Below are 22113 nucleotides of genomic sequence, written 5' to 3'. Positions count from 1 at the left end.
CAAACACTGTGTTGGAGTTTTTACACGAGCATTTCGACATGCGGATCATTTCATTCAGGTTTCCAGGTCGCTTCAATGACGGACAAAATTGGCCCACAAATAGTCCAGACCTCAGTCCATGTGACTTTTTTCTTTGGGGTACCTAAAGGAAAAAATTTTCCCGAAACGTCCACGTGATTTAATGGACCTCAGAAGACTTATTCTTCAAGCTTGCAGTGAAATTACGGGGGACATGTGCCGTAGGGTAATCAATAACTTTAGTGTTCGTTTGAAGGAAGTTAGGAAACGAAATGGTGGACATATTGAGCATGTGCTGAGTTAGAACAAATCTCCATGGACGGCTCTTCATTGTAGTATTTCAGATTGTATTGACAAGAAAGTTTATATTAAAAAACAAAATGGTAACACATTTCGTGCGCCACCCTGTATTTTCTCCGTAATATTGCGTTTCTTTTCAACAATACAATGCACTATTTTGAAATTACTGTTTCGTCAGTAATGTCCAAACTGATTCCTGGCTGATGCAACACTCGGTAACCTTTTCAGTCTTCCCTTTCATATTTTATGCGAACGAATTTGACTTGTTACCTTTTTCTTGTCAGATACGATAAAACGTATCGGCATGTTGCAAGAGGAAAAGATGCCAGTCCAACCTCTGACAAACAACATATCGCAAGTAAACCGCCCATATCAGATGTCTCTAGTCTCACAGGGCTGCACGTGTCTCGTGCGTAGCAGCCCACCTTCGTGGTTTTGCGTCGTCGAAATCCGATCACACAGGGCACACCTGTCGAACTCACCTGATCTTACCCAGAGGACACCTTATAGCCAGCCTTTGAATTCTGACAACGAACGTACAATGAAAATAACGCTCTGAGGAAGCTATTACGCTTGTGAAAAATCATACACAAATGTGGCAATGCTCAGCACCGTCCAGTTTCGTAGGTGTATATTCGTTACATCTGTTGCTCAAAATTCGAGCTGCCTCGATTTGAATTTGCAGTGCACTCACAAACATAATTATTCAAACACTGCGGCAGTACGACGTCAGAGCAGTAAAACAGCCCACTTACCTGCGCGCATTGTAGTAATGGCGTTGTGACTGGCATAAGCTTTGTGCACTGTCTGCCATCGTGTAAGCCTGTGAATTTGCCAACACTAAAAAATACTTGTATTCAACAAAATTTCTACATGGCCTTCCGTCAATACCTTCATGTGAGACTATTTCAGAATGATATACGCCAGAATTTTACCTCTCTCTTAACTATTATAACCCAGAACTTTATCTTGCCCTACTTTCTGTCTGACCATTTATATCACTTTGGACTCGTCCACCTATTTCGAAAGAAGATGTGTATGCTGTTGCAAAGTACACAGTATTTTTGCTTAGGACACAGTTTGTATGCCGGCCGCTATGACCAAGCGGTTCTAGGCGCTTCAGTATGGAACCGCGCGACCGCTACGTCGCCGGTTCGAATCCTGCCTCGGGTATGGACGTGTGTGATGTCCCTAGGTTAGTTAGGTTTCAGTAGTTCTAAGTTCTAGGGCACTGATGACCTCAGATGTTAAGTATCATAGTCCTTAGAGCTATTTGAACAGTTTGTATCCATACATCAGACTTCAAACTTTCCAAACACTGTGGCTTCTCCCACAGCCCAATGAGTTACTTTATTTTGGCCAACACCGTACCACTGAGTCACCGCGGTGGAAGTCGCTCTCCTCTGTCTTTCTGGATTAAGATCAATCTGCTGAATTCAGACTTGAATATCTCGTGATCCACTACTCGGATCACGTTGGTATTTGCACGAGTGTTGTTGTTGTCATCTTCAGCCCAGAGACTGGTTTGATGCAGCTCTCCGTACTACCCTATTCTGTACAGGCCTCTTCATCTGCGAATAACTACAGCAGCCCACATTCTTCTGAATCTGCTTAACGTATTAATCTCTTGGTGTCCCTCTACGATTTTTACCCTCCACGCTTCCCTACACTACTAAGTTGGCGATCCATTGATGCCTCTGAACGTGTCCTACCAACTGATCCCTTCTTCTAATCAAGTTGTGCCACAAATTCCTCTTCTCCCCAGTTCTACTCAGTACCTCCTCGTTAGTTACGTAATCTACCCATCTACCCATCACCAGTATCCAAATAAAATTCTCTATGCAGCTAGATGTATTTATACTTACTTAGTTCTTTCTTGTCTTAGCGATACAGATAGCCGTACCGCAGGTGCAACCACAACGGAGGGGTATCTGTTGAGGGGCCAGACAAACGTGTGGTTCCTGAAGAGGGGCTGCAGCCTTTTCAGTAGTTGCAAGGGAAACAGTCTGGATGATTGACTGATCTGGCTTTGTAACACTAACCAAAACGGCCTTGCTGTGTTGGTACTGCGAACGGCTGAAAGCAAGGGGAAACTACAGACGTAATGTTTCCCGAGCGCATGCAGCTTTACTGTATGATTAAATGATGATGGCGTCCTCTTGGGTAAAATATTCCGGAGGTAAAATAGTCGCCCATTCGGATCTTCGGGCGGGGACTACTCAGGAGGACGTCGTTATCAGGAGAAGGAAAACTGGCGTTCTACGGATCGGAGAGTGGAATGTCAGATCCCTTAATCGGGCAGGTAGGTTAGAAAATTTAAAAAGGGAAATGGATAGGTTAAAGTTAGATATACTGAGAATTAGTGAAGTTCGGTGGCAGGAGGAACACTGCGAATACAGGGTTATAAACACAAAATCAAATGGGGGTAATGCAGGAGTACGTATAATAATGAATAAAAAAATATGAGTGCGGGTAAGCTACTACAAACAGCATAGTGAACGCATTATTGTGGCCAAGATAGATACGAAGCCCACACCTACTACAGTAGTACAAGTTTATATGCCAACTAGCTCTGCAGATGACAAAGAAATTGAAGAAATGTATGACGAGATACAAGACGAAAATTTCATAGTCATGGGTGACTGGAATTCGCCAGTAGGAAAAGGGAGAGAAGGAAACGTAGTAGGTGAATATGGATTGGGGGTAAGAAATGAAAGAGGAAGCCGTCTGGTAGAATTTTGCACAAAGCATAACATAATCCTAAGAATCATGAAAGAAGGCTGTATACATGGAAGAAGCCTGGAGATATTAGAAGGTATCAGATAGATCATATAATGGTGAGACGGAGGTTTAGGAACCAAGTTTTAAATTGTAAGACATTTCCAGGGGCAGATGTGGACCCTAGCCACAATCTATTGTTTATGAACTGTAAACTAAAACTGAAGAAACTGCCAAAAGGTAGGAAATTAAGGAGATGGGACCTGAATAAACTGCAAGAGCCAGACGTTGTGCACAGTTTCACGGAGAGCGTAAGGAAACAATTGACAGGAATGGGGGGAAGAAATACAGTAGAAGAAGAATGGGTAGCTTTGAGGGATGAAGTAGTGAAGGTAGCAGAGGATCAAGCAGGTAAAAAGGCGAGGGCTAGTAGAAATCCTTGGGCAACAGAAAAAATACTGAATTTAATTGATGAAAGGAGAAAATATAAAAATGCAGTAAATGAAGCAGGCAAAAAGGAATACAAACGTCTCAAAAATGAGATCGACAGGAAGTGCAAAATGGCTAAGCAGGGATGGTTAGAGGACAAATGTAAGGATGTAGAGGCTTATCTCACTAGAGGCAAGGTAGATACTGTCTACAGGAAAATTAAAGATACGTTTGGAGATAAGAGAAACAACTTCAAGAGCTCAGATGGAAACCCAGTTCTACGCTAAGAAGGGAAAGCAGAAAGGTGGAAGGAGTATATAGAGGGTCTATACAATGGCGATGTACTTGAGGATAATATTATGGAAATGGAAGAGGATTTAGATGGAGATGAAATGGGAGGTAAGACACTGCGTGAAGAGTTTGACAGAGCACTGAAAGACCTGAGTCGAAACAAAGCCCCAGGAGTAGACAACATTCAATTAGAACTACTGACAGCCTTGGGAGAGCCATTCCTGACAAAATTCTACCATCTGGTGAGCAAGATGTATGAGACAGGCGAAATACCCTCAGACTTCAAGAATATAATAATTCCAACTCCAAAGAAAGCAGGTCTTGACAGATGAGAAAATTACCGAACTAAGAGTTTAATAAGTCACGCCTGGAAAATACTAACGTGAATTCTCTACAGACCAATGGAAAAAGTGGAAGAAGCCGATCTCTGGGAATATAAGTTTGGATTCCGTAGAAATACTGGAACACGTGAGGCAATATTGACCCGACAACTTATCTTAGAAAATAGATTAAGGAAAGGCAAACCTACGTTTCTAGCATTTGTACTCTTAGAGAAAGCTTTTGACAATGTTGACTGGGATACTCTCTTTCAAATTCTGTAGGTGACAGGGCTAAGGCCCGCCGTAGTGTCCGAGGGGTTCTAGGTACTACAGTCTGGAACCGCGCGACCGCTATGGTCGCAGGTTCGGATCCTGCCTCGGGCATGGACGTGTGTGATGTCCTTAGGTTAGTTAGGTTTAAGTAGTTCTAAGTTCTAGGGGACTGATGACCTCAGAAGTTAAGTACCATAGTGCTCCGAGCCAATTGAACCATTTTTTTTAACAGTGTTAAAATACAGGGAGTGAAAGGCTAGTTGCAATTTGTACAGAAACCGTATGGCAGTTATGAGAGTCGAGGGACATGAAAGGGAAGCAGCGGTTGGGAAGGGGATAGACAGGGTTGTAGCCTCTCCCCGATGTTATTCAATCTGTATATTGAGCAAGCAGTAAAGTAAACAAAAGAAAAATTCGGAGTAGGTATTAAAATCCATGGAGAAGAAATAAAAACTTTGACAGAATTACAATGTCATCGGCGAACCTCAGAGACAGCAAAGGACTTGGAAGAACAGTTGAACGGAATGGACAGTGTCTTGAAAGGAGGATATAAGATGAACATGAACAAAAGCAAAACGAGGATAGTGGAATGTAGTCGAATTAATTCAGGTGATGCTGAGGGTATTAGATTAGGAAATGAGACACTTAAAGCAGTAAAGGAGTTTTGCTATTTGGAAGGCAAAATAACTGATGATGGTCGAAGTAGAGAGGATATAAAATGTACACTGGCAATGGCAAGGAAAGCGTTTCTGAAGAAGACAAATTTGTTAACGTCGAGTATAGATTTAAGTGTCAGGAAGTAATTTCTGAAAGTATTTGTATGGAGTGTACCCATGTTGAGGTGAAATATGGACTATACATAGTTTGGACAAGAAGAGAATAGAAGCTTTCGAAATGTGGAGCTATAGAAGAATGCTGAAGATTAGATGGGTAGATCACATAACTAATGAGGAAGTATTGAATAGAATTGGAGAGGAGAGAAATGTGTGGTACAATTTGACTAGCAGAAGGGATCGGTTGGTAGGGCATATTCTGAGGCATCAAGGGACCACCAATTTAGTATTGGAGGGCAGCGTGGAGGGTAAAAATCGTAGAGGGAGACGAAGAGATGACTACACTAAGCAGATTCAGAAGGATGTAGGTTGCATGCAGTAGGTAATCGGAGATGAAGAGGCTTGCACAGGATAGAGTTGCATGGAGAGCTGCATGAAACAAGTCTCAGGACAGAAGACCACAACAACAACACAACAGTTCTTTCCTCCAGTATTTTAATTTATCCAATTATGGACGAGGAGTACTGTAAGCGTGGACATCGGACCGTTGTGCCGCTGCCGTGCCACTACACTGGCGTCGACCTAATATCAATTCACTTAATCACCAGCAGTTTATGAGCAGCCTACGTGTTTTAGAAAATTTATTCGTTGAACTTAGCTGCGTGTAGTGTTTGGTACAATATTTGCAGTTGTTGCACCTTAATGAACTTAATTTTATTTTGTATTTGGTAATATGGATTGCACGGTTTTAAATTATCAGAATTTCTAACGGGCTACACAGGCGAGCACGAGACGGATGGTAAGCGCAGTTTGCTTGTCAGAGGTCCAGTCCTTCTGGCCCCCTAGGTGTCGCCAGCTGCCTGCTGTTTCCCCACATTGTGCAGTCTGGTGCAAAGCTAATGGAAATGATACCGTCTAACATTAAAACAGTAATTGCGAAACCCAAGCAGTTCAGTTCATTAGCTACTTTAACCATAAATTAACTCACCATACATATTCGAGGACTGGAAAGTTCTGTTGGCTTCGCGGCAAGTAGCAGCGCTCACTATGAAACTGCATTGCATATACTGTGGTAGGCTGCAGCAAACTGTGTTTGCAAACGCAGGTAGCTGTTTTTTTTTTTTAATTACCAGTGGAATCGAATAAATTCTAACTCACCAGGAGCAGACAAACAGCAGCTTTTTTTCAAGTAGGAGCTTTTATCCTGATTCACTCAGTTTAATTTATATGGCGTACGCACGAATAGCACTAAGCTGTGAGGTGAAATGTACTGTAGATGAAGTTTAAATGATACGCTCAGTTGTTTGATGTATACACTGTCTTTCTACATCCCTGGATTTTCTCGTTCTAGATGAGGGATCTACGAAACATAACGTACGAATGAATGAATATGGCAGAGAATGCAAAAATGGAATCACACCAGTGACTCGTAGAAGTTAACTGTCAGTGGATTCTAAACAGGAGTAGAAAGCTGTTGGTGTATTGCCTTGTGTTATAGTTTTATTGGTCATCTTGTGTAATGTCTTACGAGTGAGGTGCTTTTATAGACAACTCAGTGTATATGGTGACACTGCAGAACAATTTCATTGTACGTGCTCCAGTTTTTTCAAGTTCTACCCAGCAATGTCAGAGCTTAGGAAGCTGGCTTTGAGGTGGTGTGTCGGTCGCAGTGTCCACAAGACGTGCCGCTGACGTAACGGACGTCAAGCGCCAGGCGACCACTGGCGAGCGAGGAAAGCGTAACGCAAATGCGTCAGCGCTACGTAACGAGGTGTCACGAAGCGGCACCTCCTAACTCGAGCTACAGACCGCCCGCCAGTCACACGAAAACGCGGACTCGGAGATCCAGAATACTTACGAGTTACCGCAGCGAGGCAAGCCCCTGGCCGATAGCCGAGGCACCGCCAGCGCTTCTGCGTTTGTGCCTGGCCCTGGCCGCCATTCGACGCCCAGAGACACTTCGTAACTCTGTACACTCATCCTGATTAAAATATGTTATTTCAGATAGCATTGTGCCATTGACGCTTCTGGGCATAAACTCGACCGTTCCCCCACACTCAGCGCCCAGATTCCTACACACAGCACGATGTATAAATAGAAGTGGTTTTTTTTGCGCTCATATTTAAAATTACGAGTAATACGCTTCATACATTTAAATGTTCTTCGATGGAGTAGAAGCAGTGGCACTGTAGATATTACTTTAAATATAAGTTTTGACTGCAGAATTTTCTCTTTTATCTTTGTTATAAAGTTTAACTCAAAATGGGAATAACCTCTTTGACTCATAGATGTAATGTAACTTTTTTCTTTTCTCTGATTCAGTGATCAAGTTTTTTTTGCAATTAAATGTCCTCACCCATTACATTTATTTTATAGAAGATAAGGGTTTCCGTAATGCAGATAGATGGCGAAGGAGGAATGCAGCGTCTTACGTGAACTGCTGGGTTGGCATCCAAACGCGATATTTTGCAGTTCGAAAGTACTTTTAGAGTTTTTCTAAAACATGACCGCACATTTAAAGTGCGAATGAAAGTAAGCGTGACGCACATTTTTCCTGTTTTCTCACAATGGCAGGATTTTTATAGGTAGCAGGTCTTTCACAGTTTTGCAATCTATATGCCTGCTCGATTTTACATTACTTTGTAGCCATAAAACTGAGAATTTGATTTCTGAACTGTTATCATACGGCTCATCGTTCATAGATATGAAAGAGAACTAAGTACCACTGTTTGGAGCACTATAAAGCCTTAGTAAAGAAACCATTAGATCTTTTTGCCACACACTGTACAGTGTCGTGTGGCAAACTCAGGTTGTTGTCACGTCTCTCTCTTCCCCAAATCTGTTTCTAAACGAAAACAGTTATTGGAAGGTTGATATAAAAAATAGTTTTCTATCTGTAACACGATAACATTTTTGATAGAAGAAAATAAAATAGTTTGGTTTTTTATTCGTGTGCTTACTTCCACACAACAGTCACAACAGAGTTGGTGTATACACAGTACAGGTACTGTTATGTTTTTGTTTTCTAATACCTGCTGGTGCTCCATAAGTGAGTGTCTGGTGTCACATTTTGTAAAGAGAATATAACTTTTACAATATTATTTCGGTGGTACAGGGTGGCGCACGAAAAATCGGTCCCGAGAACTAGACTGTTGATTGTCGACCACCGATCATCATCTATTGTTTCGAAGTTGTTGTTTGGATGTGGCTTTTTTATTTCTTCACAACGTAAGTATTACATGTTTTTATTAAATATGAAACTCCATTTTAATAAAAATTATACCAGCTGACACCCCACCATCATCCAATTTAAATATGGATGTACGAAGACATTACATGTTTATCTATTCTGCTCGTAGCGGTCAACAAATCGTGCGTAACTGGCGAGTAGTCTGTATTCGGGTCCGGTTTTTTTGTGCGCCACCCTATATTATTTCACTGCGATCAGCCACGTACAGCTGCAGCTGGCTAAACGAGATTTTGCAGAATCACGAAAATTACAAGTGTGTGAGAATTCTGTTATAAATAAAAACTCTGTACTCCAGGGGGGAGGCAAGTGCCGCTCTTGGCGCCTTCCATCTTCAGTCACGTATGCTACTAATTCTTCATAAGAACCGTATACCAAGCGCAAATGAAAGATGAACGAGCAAAAATGAACGGTTCCCAAATAAGAGCGATCACCAGTGAACTGGTTCCCAAGGACGAACGTGTTTTTCCATCCTACCTCTCGCTGCAACTAACTGAATGCAACTTTTATGTAGAATGATGGCCAAAGGCATCACTTCTTTATACTTCCTCGGATTTATGGGCTCAATTTGCGCTCTGGAGACGAAATATTTATTACTTGAAATGCAACATCACTTGAAAAAAATTTCCCGTAGCAGGTGATCTCTGTGTTCTTGAGTATGCCTCTCTGTCTTTAAGCTTGCGCTTTCTGCAATAGTGTTTGCTGAAGTTTTTGTGCATGCGTTCGTGGGACGCACCTCTTGAAATCGTGTATGACAATTTTTCAGCATTCGGCATATATCTGCATTCGGGTGACAAAGCACATCTCTCAGTGACGCACTGCCCTAGACACACACACACACACACACACACATACACATACACTCTAGCTGACGAAACGAGATTTATTACTGCTCACCCACGGTGCGTCTGTAGGTTGTTGAACGTATAAAACAATGTGTAATAATTATAAATGATATGCCATATAATTATGCCAAACCCACATGTGACTGCCTCATTACTAATATAAATGTTCTTAATTGAAAAGTGAACAGGTTTATTTTATAACTAGGTTCTTAAATGGCTCTGAGCCAGTGCGATTTAACTTCTGTGGTCATCAGTCGCCTAGAACTTAGAACTAATTAAACCTCACTAACCTAAGGACATCACACACATCCACGCCCGAGGCAGGATTCGAGCCTGCGACCGTAGCGGTCGCGTGGTTCCAGACTGTAGCGCCTAGAACTGCACGGGCACTCCGGCCGGCTAGGTTCTTAAAATATGAGGCCTCTTGGAAGTTGAAAACTGTTTCAGCAGGCAGGTGAAACCTGCCCACTATCGAAGAACGGAGGGCGGATCGAATGGAGGTCTTAATGGCGAGTTTCGATCCCGGTGGAGCTTTTTCTTCGCCCCCGTTAGGAGCTGACGTTGGACACGTGAGCGAAATGCGGAAGGAAGCAGATTACTAGTGTAAACACAAGCCTAACAGAGGAAGGAGTGCTGGAGTGTTTACAGGCTTTCCGGCAGTTGACACTGTCCCCCCGCCGTGTATTTTCAGGCCGTTTTAGTAATAAGAACGTTTTATCCACGCTTAGGGCTGGCTATGCACACAGGATATGTTAAATCTTTATTGTTATTAATAATAATATGCCTTCGCTCGACCTAATCTCCGAACTAGAGCCACAGTGTTCGGTTGCCGCAATGGCTTCCCTTGTTGCTTTAACAGAGCAGTCTCGGAGTTCTCATAACGTGTTGTTTTTGCGGCGAAATGTACACATTTATTAGAAATCGGTCTTAAAAATTTGGTAAACAACTCTCTTTTTCCAGTTAGGTGAGAAAGAATGTGTTCAGCAGCGATTGAGCCATTTGTAATTTTTAAACGACCTCAGCATTTGCTGTCTTCGGAGCTCACCCACAACCAGTTGCTGTACTCTCGTCGCCCAGTAGCGGTGAGTATCCTCGAGGAGACACGGCTTCCTTTCCGTTGCACTTATTTCCGTTACTCACAGTGTGTACAACTGGAGGGACTTGTAACTTAGCTCCACGAAACTGTACGGAAGTGACGGCTGTCGGCGGGGGAACTCCTCGACTTGCGGCACCGCACCCCCCGGCGGCAGGCTGAGGCCGGGAAACCTCCGCTGCAAACTGCAAAGCGTCCCGTCGTACCTGCAGTAGGGCCTTCCTAGTCTCAACCAACCCCTCTATGCTTCCTCCCACGGGGTGGAGGTTCCCTTTTAAACGTATGTATGTAAGGACAAACACACACACACACCCATGCCCGAGGGAGAACTCGAACCTCCGCCGGGACCAGCCGCACAGTCCACGACTGCACCGCCTTAAACCGCTCGGCTAATGCCACGCGGCGACCGTCTACAACAGGATGTGCTGTACACGGGAATTCTGCAAACTTATTTTTTTTTAGTTCAGCTGTCTGTGAATTGCGTAAACGTCTTTACACGAGTGATCAGATTCTGCACGTTTGTGGAGCGATCTTCTGAGGACGCGGCCATGACGCGGCTAACGTGCGCGGCAAACCTCCCTGCCTCGCAAGCTTGCGGGTAGCGCGTTACGCTGTACGAGCGGCTACTTACGATTTTTAGTATGCCAGAAAATTATGCGCGCAAGGCATTTCTGAAAACAAAAATGCTCTCTATTTTGAACTTTGCTCGCTACTAAATATACCGGGGGTGGTGTTATTCCAGTTTGAACGCGTGGATCCTTTTAGCATCATGCAACTTTTAGCACAGCAGAAAGATTCTCAAGTCTCTGTCAGGTGTGAAGATGACGCACGCTTCAGTAGGTAACCTTCTAAAAAATCGTGCCACGTTGCTGTCGAAGTGAAAGCTGGTTAACGGAACTTGTACGTAATAAGTATAAAAAATTCGCTTTTTTTTCAATTTCTGTCTTAAAACATCCTCTGAAGTTTTCTGAACGAGAAAAAGTTTACTTCCAGGAAAGTGGATCACACAAAGTACCAAAATTAGAGGAAATTAAAAGTGGAAGTGGGTGCACACACCACGACGTACCCATGTCACAGTCAGCTCTGTTAAAAATAACGTTTTGTTCTCATGTGTTTCGCCTTTATGACGTTTTCGTGCCTTGAGTTGGCAAACCTGCGAAATCTGTACAGTTGCTTATCTTTGGTTTACACATAGAGTTTAGTCATGGTTCGCTGTTATTTTGGCGCGAATATTTTGTTTACAGCGAAGTAATTGTCTGCCTGAGTTTCTTATTGTGTGCGTGAGTTTCTTGTTCCGCTTGAAAGCAATGAGAAGAATTAAGAAGTTCTGTGTTAAACAACCTGTATTTTATGCAAATTGGTTCACCAAAATGAAATATTTGGACAATGACAATTGACATAGAGTCGCCAACTATTGATTCAGGTTGTGTTATTGTTGAACTATGCTCTCTCTGTACTAATAAATAAAGCTTTACAATGTAGGGCATGTGGCAACAGTCGTGTGAAGGTAATTCAGGAGATACGTGCTAGAAGAGATTGTTAATAAAAACTGAGAATTGTTTGTAATTTATGTGATTTAATCGAGAGCGTGTAACACACATATTAAACTTGCTTATCCTATGAGGTGCACAGGGTACTCAAACGCACAAATTTTCTTAGCTCCCCCTACAAGTTTTTACGGGTACAATAAAATTATTCTACACACATTAGAATACTTTGCAAATTATAGTATGAAAAATGGTGTACAAGAAAGCGTAGACATGAAAGACAGCAATACATGTATGTCTGCAGCTCTGGCAACGAAGAGGCCATAGTTCCCTAAATGGTGCAGTGACAGCTACCTCCTTGGACAATGGTAAAGTTCTTGATGTGGAATGTATTACCAAGTACTGTCATGGCTGTAGTAGTTGAACTGAAAATCATAAATTTATGATTAATTTTAGCGGTTGTAGTGGAGGAATGGAATCTGAAGGTGTTAAGATATTTTGCCAGGTCAGTGGAGAAATATGGTGTGATGTATACACCGTACCTAGGAGATGCAGACTCAAATGGGTACCAAAAACTTCGGAATCCAAACCTTATGCACACACAAAAATTGAGAAAACAGCATTTGTTGACATATCCAGAAAATATTAGAAACAAGACTGAGGAATTTGAAGGGAAATTAGTTGATGGCAAGTGCATTAGTGGACGTGATTGATTTACAGATGAAGAAATAGACAGGTTGCAGTGTTATTATGGACAACCATGTTGTTGTTGTTGTTGTTCTTGTTCTTGTCTTCAGTCCAGACACTGATTTGATTCTACTCTATCCTGTGCAAGCTTCTTCATCTCTACTACTGCAGCCTACATCCTTCTGAATCTGCTTAGTGTATTCATCTCTTGGTCTCCCTCTACGATTTTTACCCTTCACGCTGCCCTACAATACTAAATTGGTGATCCCTTGATGCCTCAGAACATGTCCTACGAACCGATCCCTTCTTCTAGTCAAGTTGTGCCACAAACTCCTCTTCTCCCCAATTCTATTCAATACCACCTCATTAGTTATGTGATCTACCCATCTAATCTTCAGCATTCTTCTGTAGCACCACATTTCGAAAGCTTCTATTCTTTTCTTGTCCAAACTATTTATCGTTCATGTTTCACCTCCATACATGGCTAACTCTATACAAATACTTTCACAAACGACTTCCTGACAAATCTACACTGGATGTTAACAGATTTCTCTTCTTCAGAAACGCTTTCCTTGCCATTGCTACTCTACAGTTTATATTCCCTCTACTTCTACCACCCTCAGCTACTTTGCTGCCCTGATTTAAGTGTCTCATTTCTGAATCCAATTCCCTCAGCATCAGCTGATTTAATTAGACTAAATTCCATTATCCTCGTTTTGCTTTTGTTGATGTTCATGTTATATCCTCCTTTCAAGACACTGTCCATTCCGTTCAAATGCTCTTCCAAGTCCTTTGCTGTCTCTGACAGAATTACAATGTCATCGGCGAACCTCAAAGTTTTTATTTCTTCTCCATAGATTTTAATACATACTCCGAATTTTTCTTTTCTTTCCTTTACTGCTTGCTCAATATACAGATTTAATAACATCGAGGATAAGCTACAACCCTGTCTCACTCCCTTCCAACCACTGCTTCCCTTTCATACCCCTCGACTCTTATAACTGCTATTTGGTTTCTGTACAAATTGTAACTAGCCTTTCGCTCTCTGTATTTTACCCCTGCCACCTTCAGAATTTGAAAGAGAGAATTCTAATGAACATGGTCAAAATCTTTCTCTAAGTCTACAAATGCTAGAAATGTAGGTTTACCTTTCCTTAATCTTTCTTCTAAGATACGTTGTAGGGTCAGTGTTGCTTCATGTGTTCCAACATTTCTACGGAATCCAAATTGATCTTCCCCGAGGTTGGTTTCTATCAGTTTTTCCATTCGCCTGTAAAGAATTCGCGTTAGTATTTTGCAGCTGTGACTTATTAAACGGATAGTTCAGTAATTTTCACATCTGTCAACACCTGCTTTCTTTGGGATTTGGATTATTATATTCCTCTTGAAGTCTGAGGGTATTTCGCCTGTGTCATACATCTTGCTCACCAGATGGTAGAGTTTTGTCAGGACTGGTTCTCCCAAGCTTGTCAGTAGTTCTAATAGGATGTTGTCTATTCCCAGAGCCTTTTGTTGACTTAGGTGTTTCAGTGCTCTGTCAAATTCTTCACGCAGTATAATATTGTCCTCAAGTACATCGCCCATGTACACACACTCTGTATGTTCCTTCCATTTTTCTGCTTTCCCGTCTTTTCTTAGAGTTGGTTTTCCATCAGAGGTCTTGATATTCATTTCTCCAAATGAGTCTTTAATTTTCATGTAGATATATGCCTCTACCTCCTTACATTTGTCCTCTAGCCATCCTTGCTTAGCCATTTTGCTCTTTCTGTCGATCTCATTTTTAAGACGTTTGTATTCCTTTTCGCCTGCTTCATTTACTGCATTTTTATGTTTTCTCCTTTCACCTATTAAATTCAATCTCTCTTCTGTTACCCAAGGATTTCTACTAGCCTTCGCTTTTTAACTAATTGATCCTCTGCGGCCTTCACTATTTCATCTCTCAAAGCTACCCATTCCTCTTCTACTGTATTTCTTTCCCCCTTCCTGTCAATAATTCCCTAAAGCCATAAGACAAAATAAAAATGACCTTGAGAGAATGAAAAAGGCAATATGGGCTACCTTCTTCCATAAATCCTCCATAGATGATAACCCATGTTAAGCACTGTGCCCACCTGACAGAGGGCTGTTACTCAAGGTGAGACCTACAACGACAACCATTCTTTCCCATTTGCTGTGATGGTAGGATTCAAAGTCCAAATGAATATTGCAACAATTGTACATGGGAACAGATAGCAAAAACTGTTCTAGTAGGACTAAATACTTGGAAAATATGTGCGCTAGATGCTGTTCTATGTTTCAATGACTGTGGAGTGTCAAAGCTTAATTTTACAGAACTGATGTGAGTGCGTGGTGGACTAAATATGCATACAGCTCTAATAGCCATCGAACAAAGGAGACTCTTTGAAGGAGAAAAATCGGTGTTGGAAGCCACCAAAGAAACAAGAATGAGAAGAGGTGTGAAAAAGAGAAGCGAAACAAGATGAATATGGACCTGGGATCATTAGTGCCGTGGAAGCAAGTTTTAACTTTAGCTTGAATTTTCCGAAAATTCAATTATTTCATGTTGTGGTACAGTTTGGCTAATAACTATTGAAAATAGAGAGCTGAAATTTTGTATACTGTGTTTAAAAGTTGCTTAACTAAAAAGTACACAACTCTTGTGACTTAACTTTGAAAATAAAATGCTTTTTTGATGAAAAACGGTCAACTCATTTCCAAAATTTTTGATAATCGTACTTACAATTTTGTTGTACCACAATTTATGACAGCACCAGCTTTGAATAGCCCGCTTTAAAGATAATAGTGTAAAGGGCTTACAGGCAAAAAATAAACCTTCAACTTTGTTTGTATTTTAAGTAATGTGTATCTACAATCTACATAAGTAATTAGCATGGTTTGTTTCACTTGAAACAAAGAATACAATTAGAAAAAAAGTGTGAGAGCTTAAGCGCGGCTTATTATTGCTATTGTTAGTGTGGACTTTGCTTTTCGGTCTTTAGTCGCAAGTGTAGAGAACTTTCTACCTCGTGATGTATTGGCTTATGTATTTATGTTGTGATCTTATTGACCGTATATGGACACGAGTACGGTATTTGTACAACAACGAAATGTTGGTAACAGAACGTTTTCATGTATCAAACAATAATAAGACTGAAGAAATGGACTTTTTGCCAATACTGACAATCGGTGAACACCTACTTGTTTTCATCATTCTCCAGGTATATTTCATTCAGGCGTCAATTCCTCTTCCTCCTCCATCACCTGTGACTGAAATACCAGAAAATTCTGACAAGTAGTGCAACATTACAACTCTTGCTTTGATTACTTTTATCGACGTTCCTTCTCGCCAAACAACTGTGTAAAACTTGTGATCACTTTTTCATCTTAATTAATAATCACACAACTGATCCTCTTTTCACTGCTTTTGTTATGTATTGAGAGGAGTGTATTGAAATTATTTACAAAAGTGTTACCTTGTCAGAAATTCCTCTTTCCGTTCAAATCGACTGTTGGAGTAATTTACACATTTTTCAATTTACTTTCCTCAACATAAAAGAGTAAAACGAAACATTTGGCACCCTCGTCTCTTAACTTACTCAGATGTGTATACGATGACGGCTCCACAAGCGGGAGCCGCCAATTTCTTCAGGTCATGTGCCGCCATTATTGTAAATTCAGTACAGTTGTACCACCTGGGATGCGTAGCACAATCCATTGGAAATAAAGTAACAAACGACACAACAAATCAGTACCAGTCAATAACGCACAACCAAGCAATTCCATATAGTAACGTCGTATGTCGTTTGTGTTCGTAGGACGTAAGTTACTTGTGGAACTTAAGCATCTATATTTTTCAATAATATCTCGAGAGTGCTTCGGAGACAATATTTTATTTCGAATAATTTAAGAACGTTAACAATCTGTGTGGCTCACAATACGTTTTTCTAGTTGGAAAATACAACTCAGTACATGCAATTTGTGATGACTTTAGTCTGTAGGAAGTGTGAATTAGTGGCATTACAAATGGTGAAGTAAATAAGATTAAGTACGAGGAAAGTGGTGTTGTGCGATCAAAGTTTGCACAGTTGCTACACATCTGTATTGCAGAGAAGGCGTCGCCGAGAGGGACGTGTGAGGGGAGGGCAGGGCGTGGCAGGGCGTGGCTGGGCTGGCTCAGCGGGCGGCGGGCCCCCTCTGGCGAGCAGAGGGCCACGGCAGCAGCTCATCCGGGAGGTCCAGGTCTGCCGGCACCTGCAACAAGGGATGCGGCCAGTACAGAAGCCGGGCACCAGTGGTTCAAGTGGCTCTGACCACTGTGCTGAGGCCACCAGTCCCCTGGAACTTACAACTACTTAAACCTAACTAAGCTAAGGACACCATACACACCCGTGGCCTGAAAGAGAGGCAGTGACTGAGAAAGCAGCTGCACAGGGCGGCAGCGTGATCCCCGTCACAACACCGAGGCTGTTCTTAGTACGTGCAATGACAAAGCACCTTCAAATTGACGATGGCCGAAAAGGCCGTTGCGCCGGATTGGCGGTGCCGCAGTGGGGTTTTGAGAGCTGTGTTCTGCGGCGGCCGCACTCCGGGGTGCGCTGTCCACGCGTCCACTTAGCCGCACCCCACGTAGTGGCTCTCCTGCACCGCGCCACCGTCTTTTTATAACGACATCCCGACAGAAACGCATTCCCGACGCACCACATCCCAATCGGCGTCCATCTGACCCACAGCACGCCGCAGAAGACCGCGCATCTGGGCCATAGAAGACGTCGGACACGGCCCACAACAGACTGAACAGACTGCGGATTTGACCCACAGCAGACCGTGGATGCGGTTCACAGCTCACCGTGGATTTTGTCCACAGTAGACCACGGATCGACCCGTGGCGCTCTGCGAAGGTGACGTGTGTCTTTCTGTCGATTCTCGAGTACAACTAATATTTATCTATTCTGGACCTGGGTTTTCATTTGGAAATTTGTACGATTGTGTTTTGTTCTTTTAGAAGAGTCTGAATCGCAACGGATCTGAGGCCCTCGTTCTACGTGGCAGTTTTGACCTGAGACTGTGTGCTGATCCCTATTTCGACCCGTCCCGTGGTTCGTTCCTTAAGGTGTCAGGCTGCAAGACAAAAGAAGTAATGTTGCATTGTATTTTAACCTTATTAATTTTGTCATTTCAACTGTAACAGCCGTGTAGTTGGTTTTACTTATCAGCAGAGTCGCAATACGGCCTGCAGCAGGCCCGGGCCAGTGGAATGAACGACAGAGGGAGAACAGCAGTTCCCAGCCGACGAACGCGGTCGCACGTGCAACAGCCAATGGCCAAATCCCTAACCACTGTCCACACTTAGGTTTCCTGTGGTTTCCTAGAATTTTCAAGCCGAACGATGCTTCCTTCGACAAAGCCGTTCCCCATTTCTGCCTGCGCCTCCCTAGTGTCGTACGAGTGCTCCCATCTCTGCCATGTCCACACTGCCGACGAGCTCACCCTCTCACGTTACAAAAGCACACAACCTTTTTGATGCAAAACATTCGAGTCTTCACAAAGCGCCAAGGAACGACTGACTGCCACAGTTACAAATAAAATAACGGTAACAACGTAATACAGAAATGAAGAAAGAACAAATCTGATTTTCCTCCCTTAGTTTTCTCACTAACATAGACCTGAAGACACTTGTGAAACTTAAGCAAAAAAGTGATATTTATTTATACATTAATACCGAGCGAGGATACTGTCCTAGCTGATTAAATTTCCAGTAGTGTCGCCGTAGATACTATGTGCAGGAAGTGAAGAAAGTCCCGTGCTTTTAAAGTGAAGGACGCTGGGCAAAAGTCGAATCACTTTTTCGCTGTCTCAGGTTGTTGCCACAAGTCTATCTGATGGGCATTTTTCGACACGCGAAAATCCCTTCACCCTTTCGGTTTTTTTTAACATAGTAGTTAACAGATAGGTACATTTATCATACAAAATATTAAATTTGCTCCAACTGTGAAAGTGAGGTCACACAACAAGGTGAGAAGTATTCTTCCCACTGCTCTTCCTTGGAGTTAAATGACAAAAACAGATTTTTCAATATATGTCATATTTATTTGATAAATTTACTTCTCTTGTTACAATGATTGTTCACAACTACTTGCCATGAAATTTCCTGAAACATGCTTCTATGCAAAGTGGTACTTGACAATATGTACAAACACAGCGAGTGCTCTTTTCCGCAGCTTTGGTACTACAATGACGGCCCGTCCAGTAGGTTTCTCCTAAAATGGGTTGATGCTCCCCTACAGCCACATGACGAAAATCTTCAGGTACTTTACCCCGATCAATTGTCTGGCTAGATGGATCCTGTATGTGAGCTGGTCGTGCTGTCCACTTTCTCTTTTACTTATTTTCCGCAGGATAAAACTGTTCACTGCATCAACGTCCACCAGGAAATAAAATATTCTTGGCCACCATTTTACAGAACGTCTGCCAATAGCATACCTTTCTCGTAATTGATCAGACTTATCGACGCCACCCATTATTTTCTTGTATTCTGCCACAACTTGAAATCTCTGTACTAGTACCGTCCTTGTTTTTCCTTTTCACTGTGGCTGTCTCTCATGGGTCATGAATTGAGGAGAGGAACGTGACTGGACGGTTATCCATCCATTTTACTGCAGATATGGCTCCTTTTGTTTCAAACTGGAACTCTCCTCGTTCCAATTTTACGTTATCCTTCATAAATTTGGGTAAATCAAAAGTATTTACCTTATATTATAGCTTTGAGGAAAAAATCACAAAATGTAACGCAAACAGTACTGAAAGGCTCCTCTACAGAGCAACACTCAGCTATACAATGCCTCTGCGCGAAGGTGCAGCAAAAACGGCGGGAACTTCCTATTGGAAGTAGTACCCTAAACTGTACACTAGGTGGTAGCACCGTACACAGGTGGGAACTGTGAATCCCACGGGACTAGGAGCGACTTCATTGTAGTGGGAAGCATGTTTCCCACGGCTCACGAAAGGGTTAAGCAAAACGCTCTGTCTCCATTTATAAGGTCACTTCCTAATTTAATATCAACTGCTTCCATAACAGCACTAACCCAACAACTGAAAGTACACGCCACGATAACTGTGTTGATGACAACCGCTACCAGTGCTACGTTCTGCAGTAGCAGATTTGTGCCACTGCTGTAAGCGTGTACGACGCTTACGCTCTGCACAACGGACTCTGAGGGTCCTGATGGTCTGTCCAACGTCGGACGCGTCACAGCTGGACGGAATACGCAGAAGCCAGCCTCACGCAAACCCACACCCTAGAGGGCCCTACTCCCCCATTGTGGTCCAAACACACAGTCCACATCGTGTTTCTGCATGGTACGATCAATCCTGCTTCTCCGTGACGCAAAAAGGCCGTATATTTGTGTTTCTACAGAATTATTTCGGCTTCATTTGAGGACTGATTCGACAATTTCGCCGTTTTTTTGGGACTGGCTGGACGGTGCTTCTCGGCCGAGTCTAACTGAAAATTTCGATAAGTCACACTCCGGCATTCGGGTAAGATTGGACGTTTCCGTGGCTCGGAGTGCTGTGATCACTCGCAGCGAGAAATGTTTGGACGACGCAGCTTTATCCGTGTTAAGGAGAAGTTTCAACTAGTCGCAGACGCCCGAGCACGTGACTATTCTCAATTGTATAATGCTCCTGCGCTCCTGTCTTTTTCTAAGTAGTTTTGTGCTCGATTTATTCCCCAGTGAATTGAAATACACTGGCGGAAGAAAATCTCAGTACGAAGAAGGAGTTGTGTGATATACACGAAAGTTAGTAGGCGTGTTTCTGCATCTGAGAGAGGACTGTTCAGACGGGAGTGGCGGCAGTGGAGCCACTACGAGGGAACAAATGAGGTTTGCTTCAAATACGCACTGGAGCGATCGTGAGCGTTAACTTACATCTGAGACTTGGCGTTAGTCGAGAGCGCCTTTAGGGTGACGAAGACGCCGTCGTCGGTGCCTCAGTGACTTCGAACGAGGTCGTGTGACGGGGCTACGAGAAGGCCGATGCTCCTTCTGCGATAGGGCAGGAAGACTCGGAGGGAACGGTGCCACTGTGCGTGGCTGCCTTCCCAGAAGAGGAGCGCCGCGATCGGCGCAGTGGTGCGCGCACAGCAGCAGGCTCCGCGCCTCCAGCAGCGACACAACGAGCTGTTGCAAACCGGTCACTCCGAGGGCGCATCCCAGTCACATCCTCCACACACACATGCGGCCTCAGTGGTGCCGGGCAAGAGCTCATTGGAGGACAGGCTCGATGCCAGTTGCTTATTCTGACCAAACCTAGTGCCAGCGATGGCCTGTCTGCAAGCTGGACATACTGGACCCACGCTTGCAGAGCAATTTCGTATGACCGCAGTAAGCACCCTCGCGGGAACCCTACGCGCACTGACTGGAAATTTGCACGCCAGTCTGGTGATTCGAGTTGTTGTGTTGCCATTCACGAACAGCATGCCAGAGGGTGTTTACCAACAGGACCACTCCCGCCCACATGCCACTGTCCTAACCCGACCTGCTGTACACATGCCTGCTCGCTCACCAGGTCTGCCTGCAATCGAGCTGACACGGGACACCGTCGGACAACCCCAGCGTCATCACAAACAGCACTGACCGTCGTTGTATTGAGGGAGCGAACGCAACAGGAATGGAACTCCATCTCACCCTCTGAGATCCGGCACCTGTACAACACAACGTGTGCAGATTTGCGTGCCTGCATTCGACATTCTGGCTGTTACACCGGTTATTAATGTAATGTGTATGACTTAAATATGTTACCTAGAAAAATTCATTCTAGAAATTTTATTGCTGTAAATTGATCATTTTTGGTGCTGCGATTTTTCCGATAGCGTATTTCTCATATTACACCAACTTTCTCCTTAGTTGCCTTCCTTGTACATGCAATCGCTTTCCCAACTTCTGTGGTTACCCTTTTAGAGATGTTAATTCCTCTTGAGGTGAACTGCCTACTGTGGTATTCATTACCACAATGTCTACAGAGTCAGTGACCTCGAGACGCAGTGCCTCGGTACTGTATTCCACTTCTTTGGACGTCGATACGTCTGGCCGTTTCAGTTAAACTTCGACCCACAGTTCATCATTACTAAATTGTGATTTGAGTCTATTTCTGCTATTCGGTACTCCTTACAAACGAATATTTGATTTCTGAATCTCTGCCTCGCCATGATATTTCTACCCGAGTCTCCAGGCCTTTTCGTAAGTAGAGTATATTCCTCTTGTGACTTTTGAACAGCGTATTTGCTATTACCAGACTGAGGTTTACTCCAGAACTCTATTGGTCTCTCTCCTGTCTCATTCCTCCCCCGTGAGATAACTTCAGTTTCTTCTCGTCTCAGGCATTCACTCTCCTGATTATTGGATTATCATCTCCCTTTACGTACAGATTTACCTCTATCTGTCTCTTCATGTTCTGCCTGTGACGTCGGAATGTATAACTAAATTACGGTTGGTATTGTCTCGATTCTGATGAGAACAACTCTATTACTATATTGTTCACATTAATTGACTCTGTGACCTACCATTCTATTCATAACGAATTCTACTCCCGGTACATCATTTTCTGCTGCAGTTGATGTTATCCTGTGTTCA

General features: G+C 43.1%; 1 protein-coding gene across 9 annotated transcripts in view; it reads right to left on the bottom strand.

The window, feature by feature from the left end:
- Positions 1 to 16352: 16352 nt before the first annotated feature.
- LOC126324319 (carboxypeptidase E-like) overlaps positions 16353 to 22113 on the bottom strand; it is a 386831-nt gene continuing 381070 nt past the window's right edge. For all 9 annotated transcript variants that reach the window (XM_049995137.1, XM_049995127.1, XM_049995118.1 and 6 more), the window contains one exon: positions 16353 to 16732. In XM_049995137.1, coding sequence (XP_049851094.1) covers positions 16655 to 16732 — 78 coding nt within the window. In that variant the 3' untranslated portion in view covers positions 16353 to 16654. The remainder of the gene's footprint in view (positions 16733 to 22113) is intronic.

The sequence above is a fragment of the Schistocerca gregaria genome, chromosome 1, assembly GCF_023897955.1.
Source record: "Schistocerca gregaria isolate iqSchGreg1 chromosome 1, iqSchGreg1.2, whole genome shotgun sequence".
Taxonomy (NCBI): domain Eukaryota; kingdom Metazoa; phylum Arthropoda; class Insecta; order Orthoptera; family Acrididae; genus Schistocerca; species Schistocerca gregaria.
Note: the sequence above shows the minus strand (reverse complement) of the source record. Positions and strands in the feature narration are given on the sequence as shown.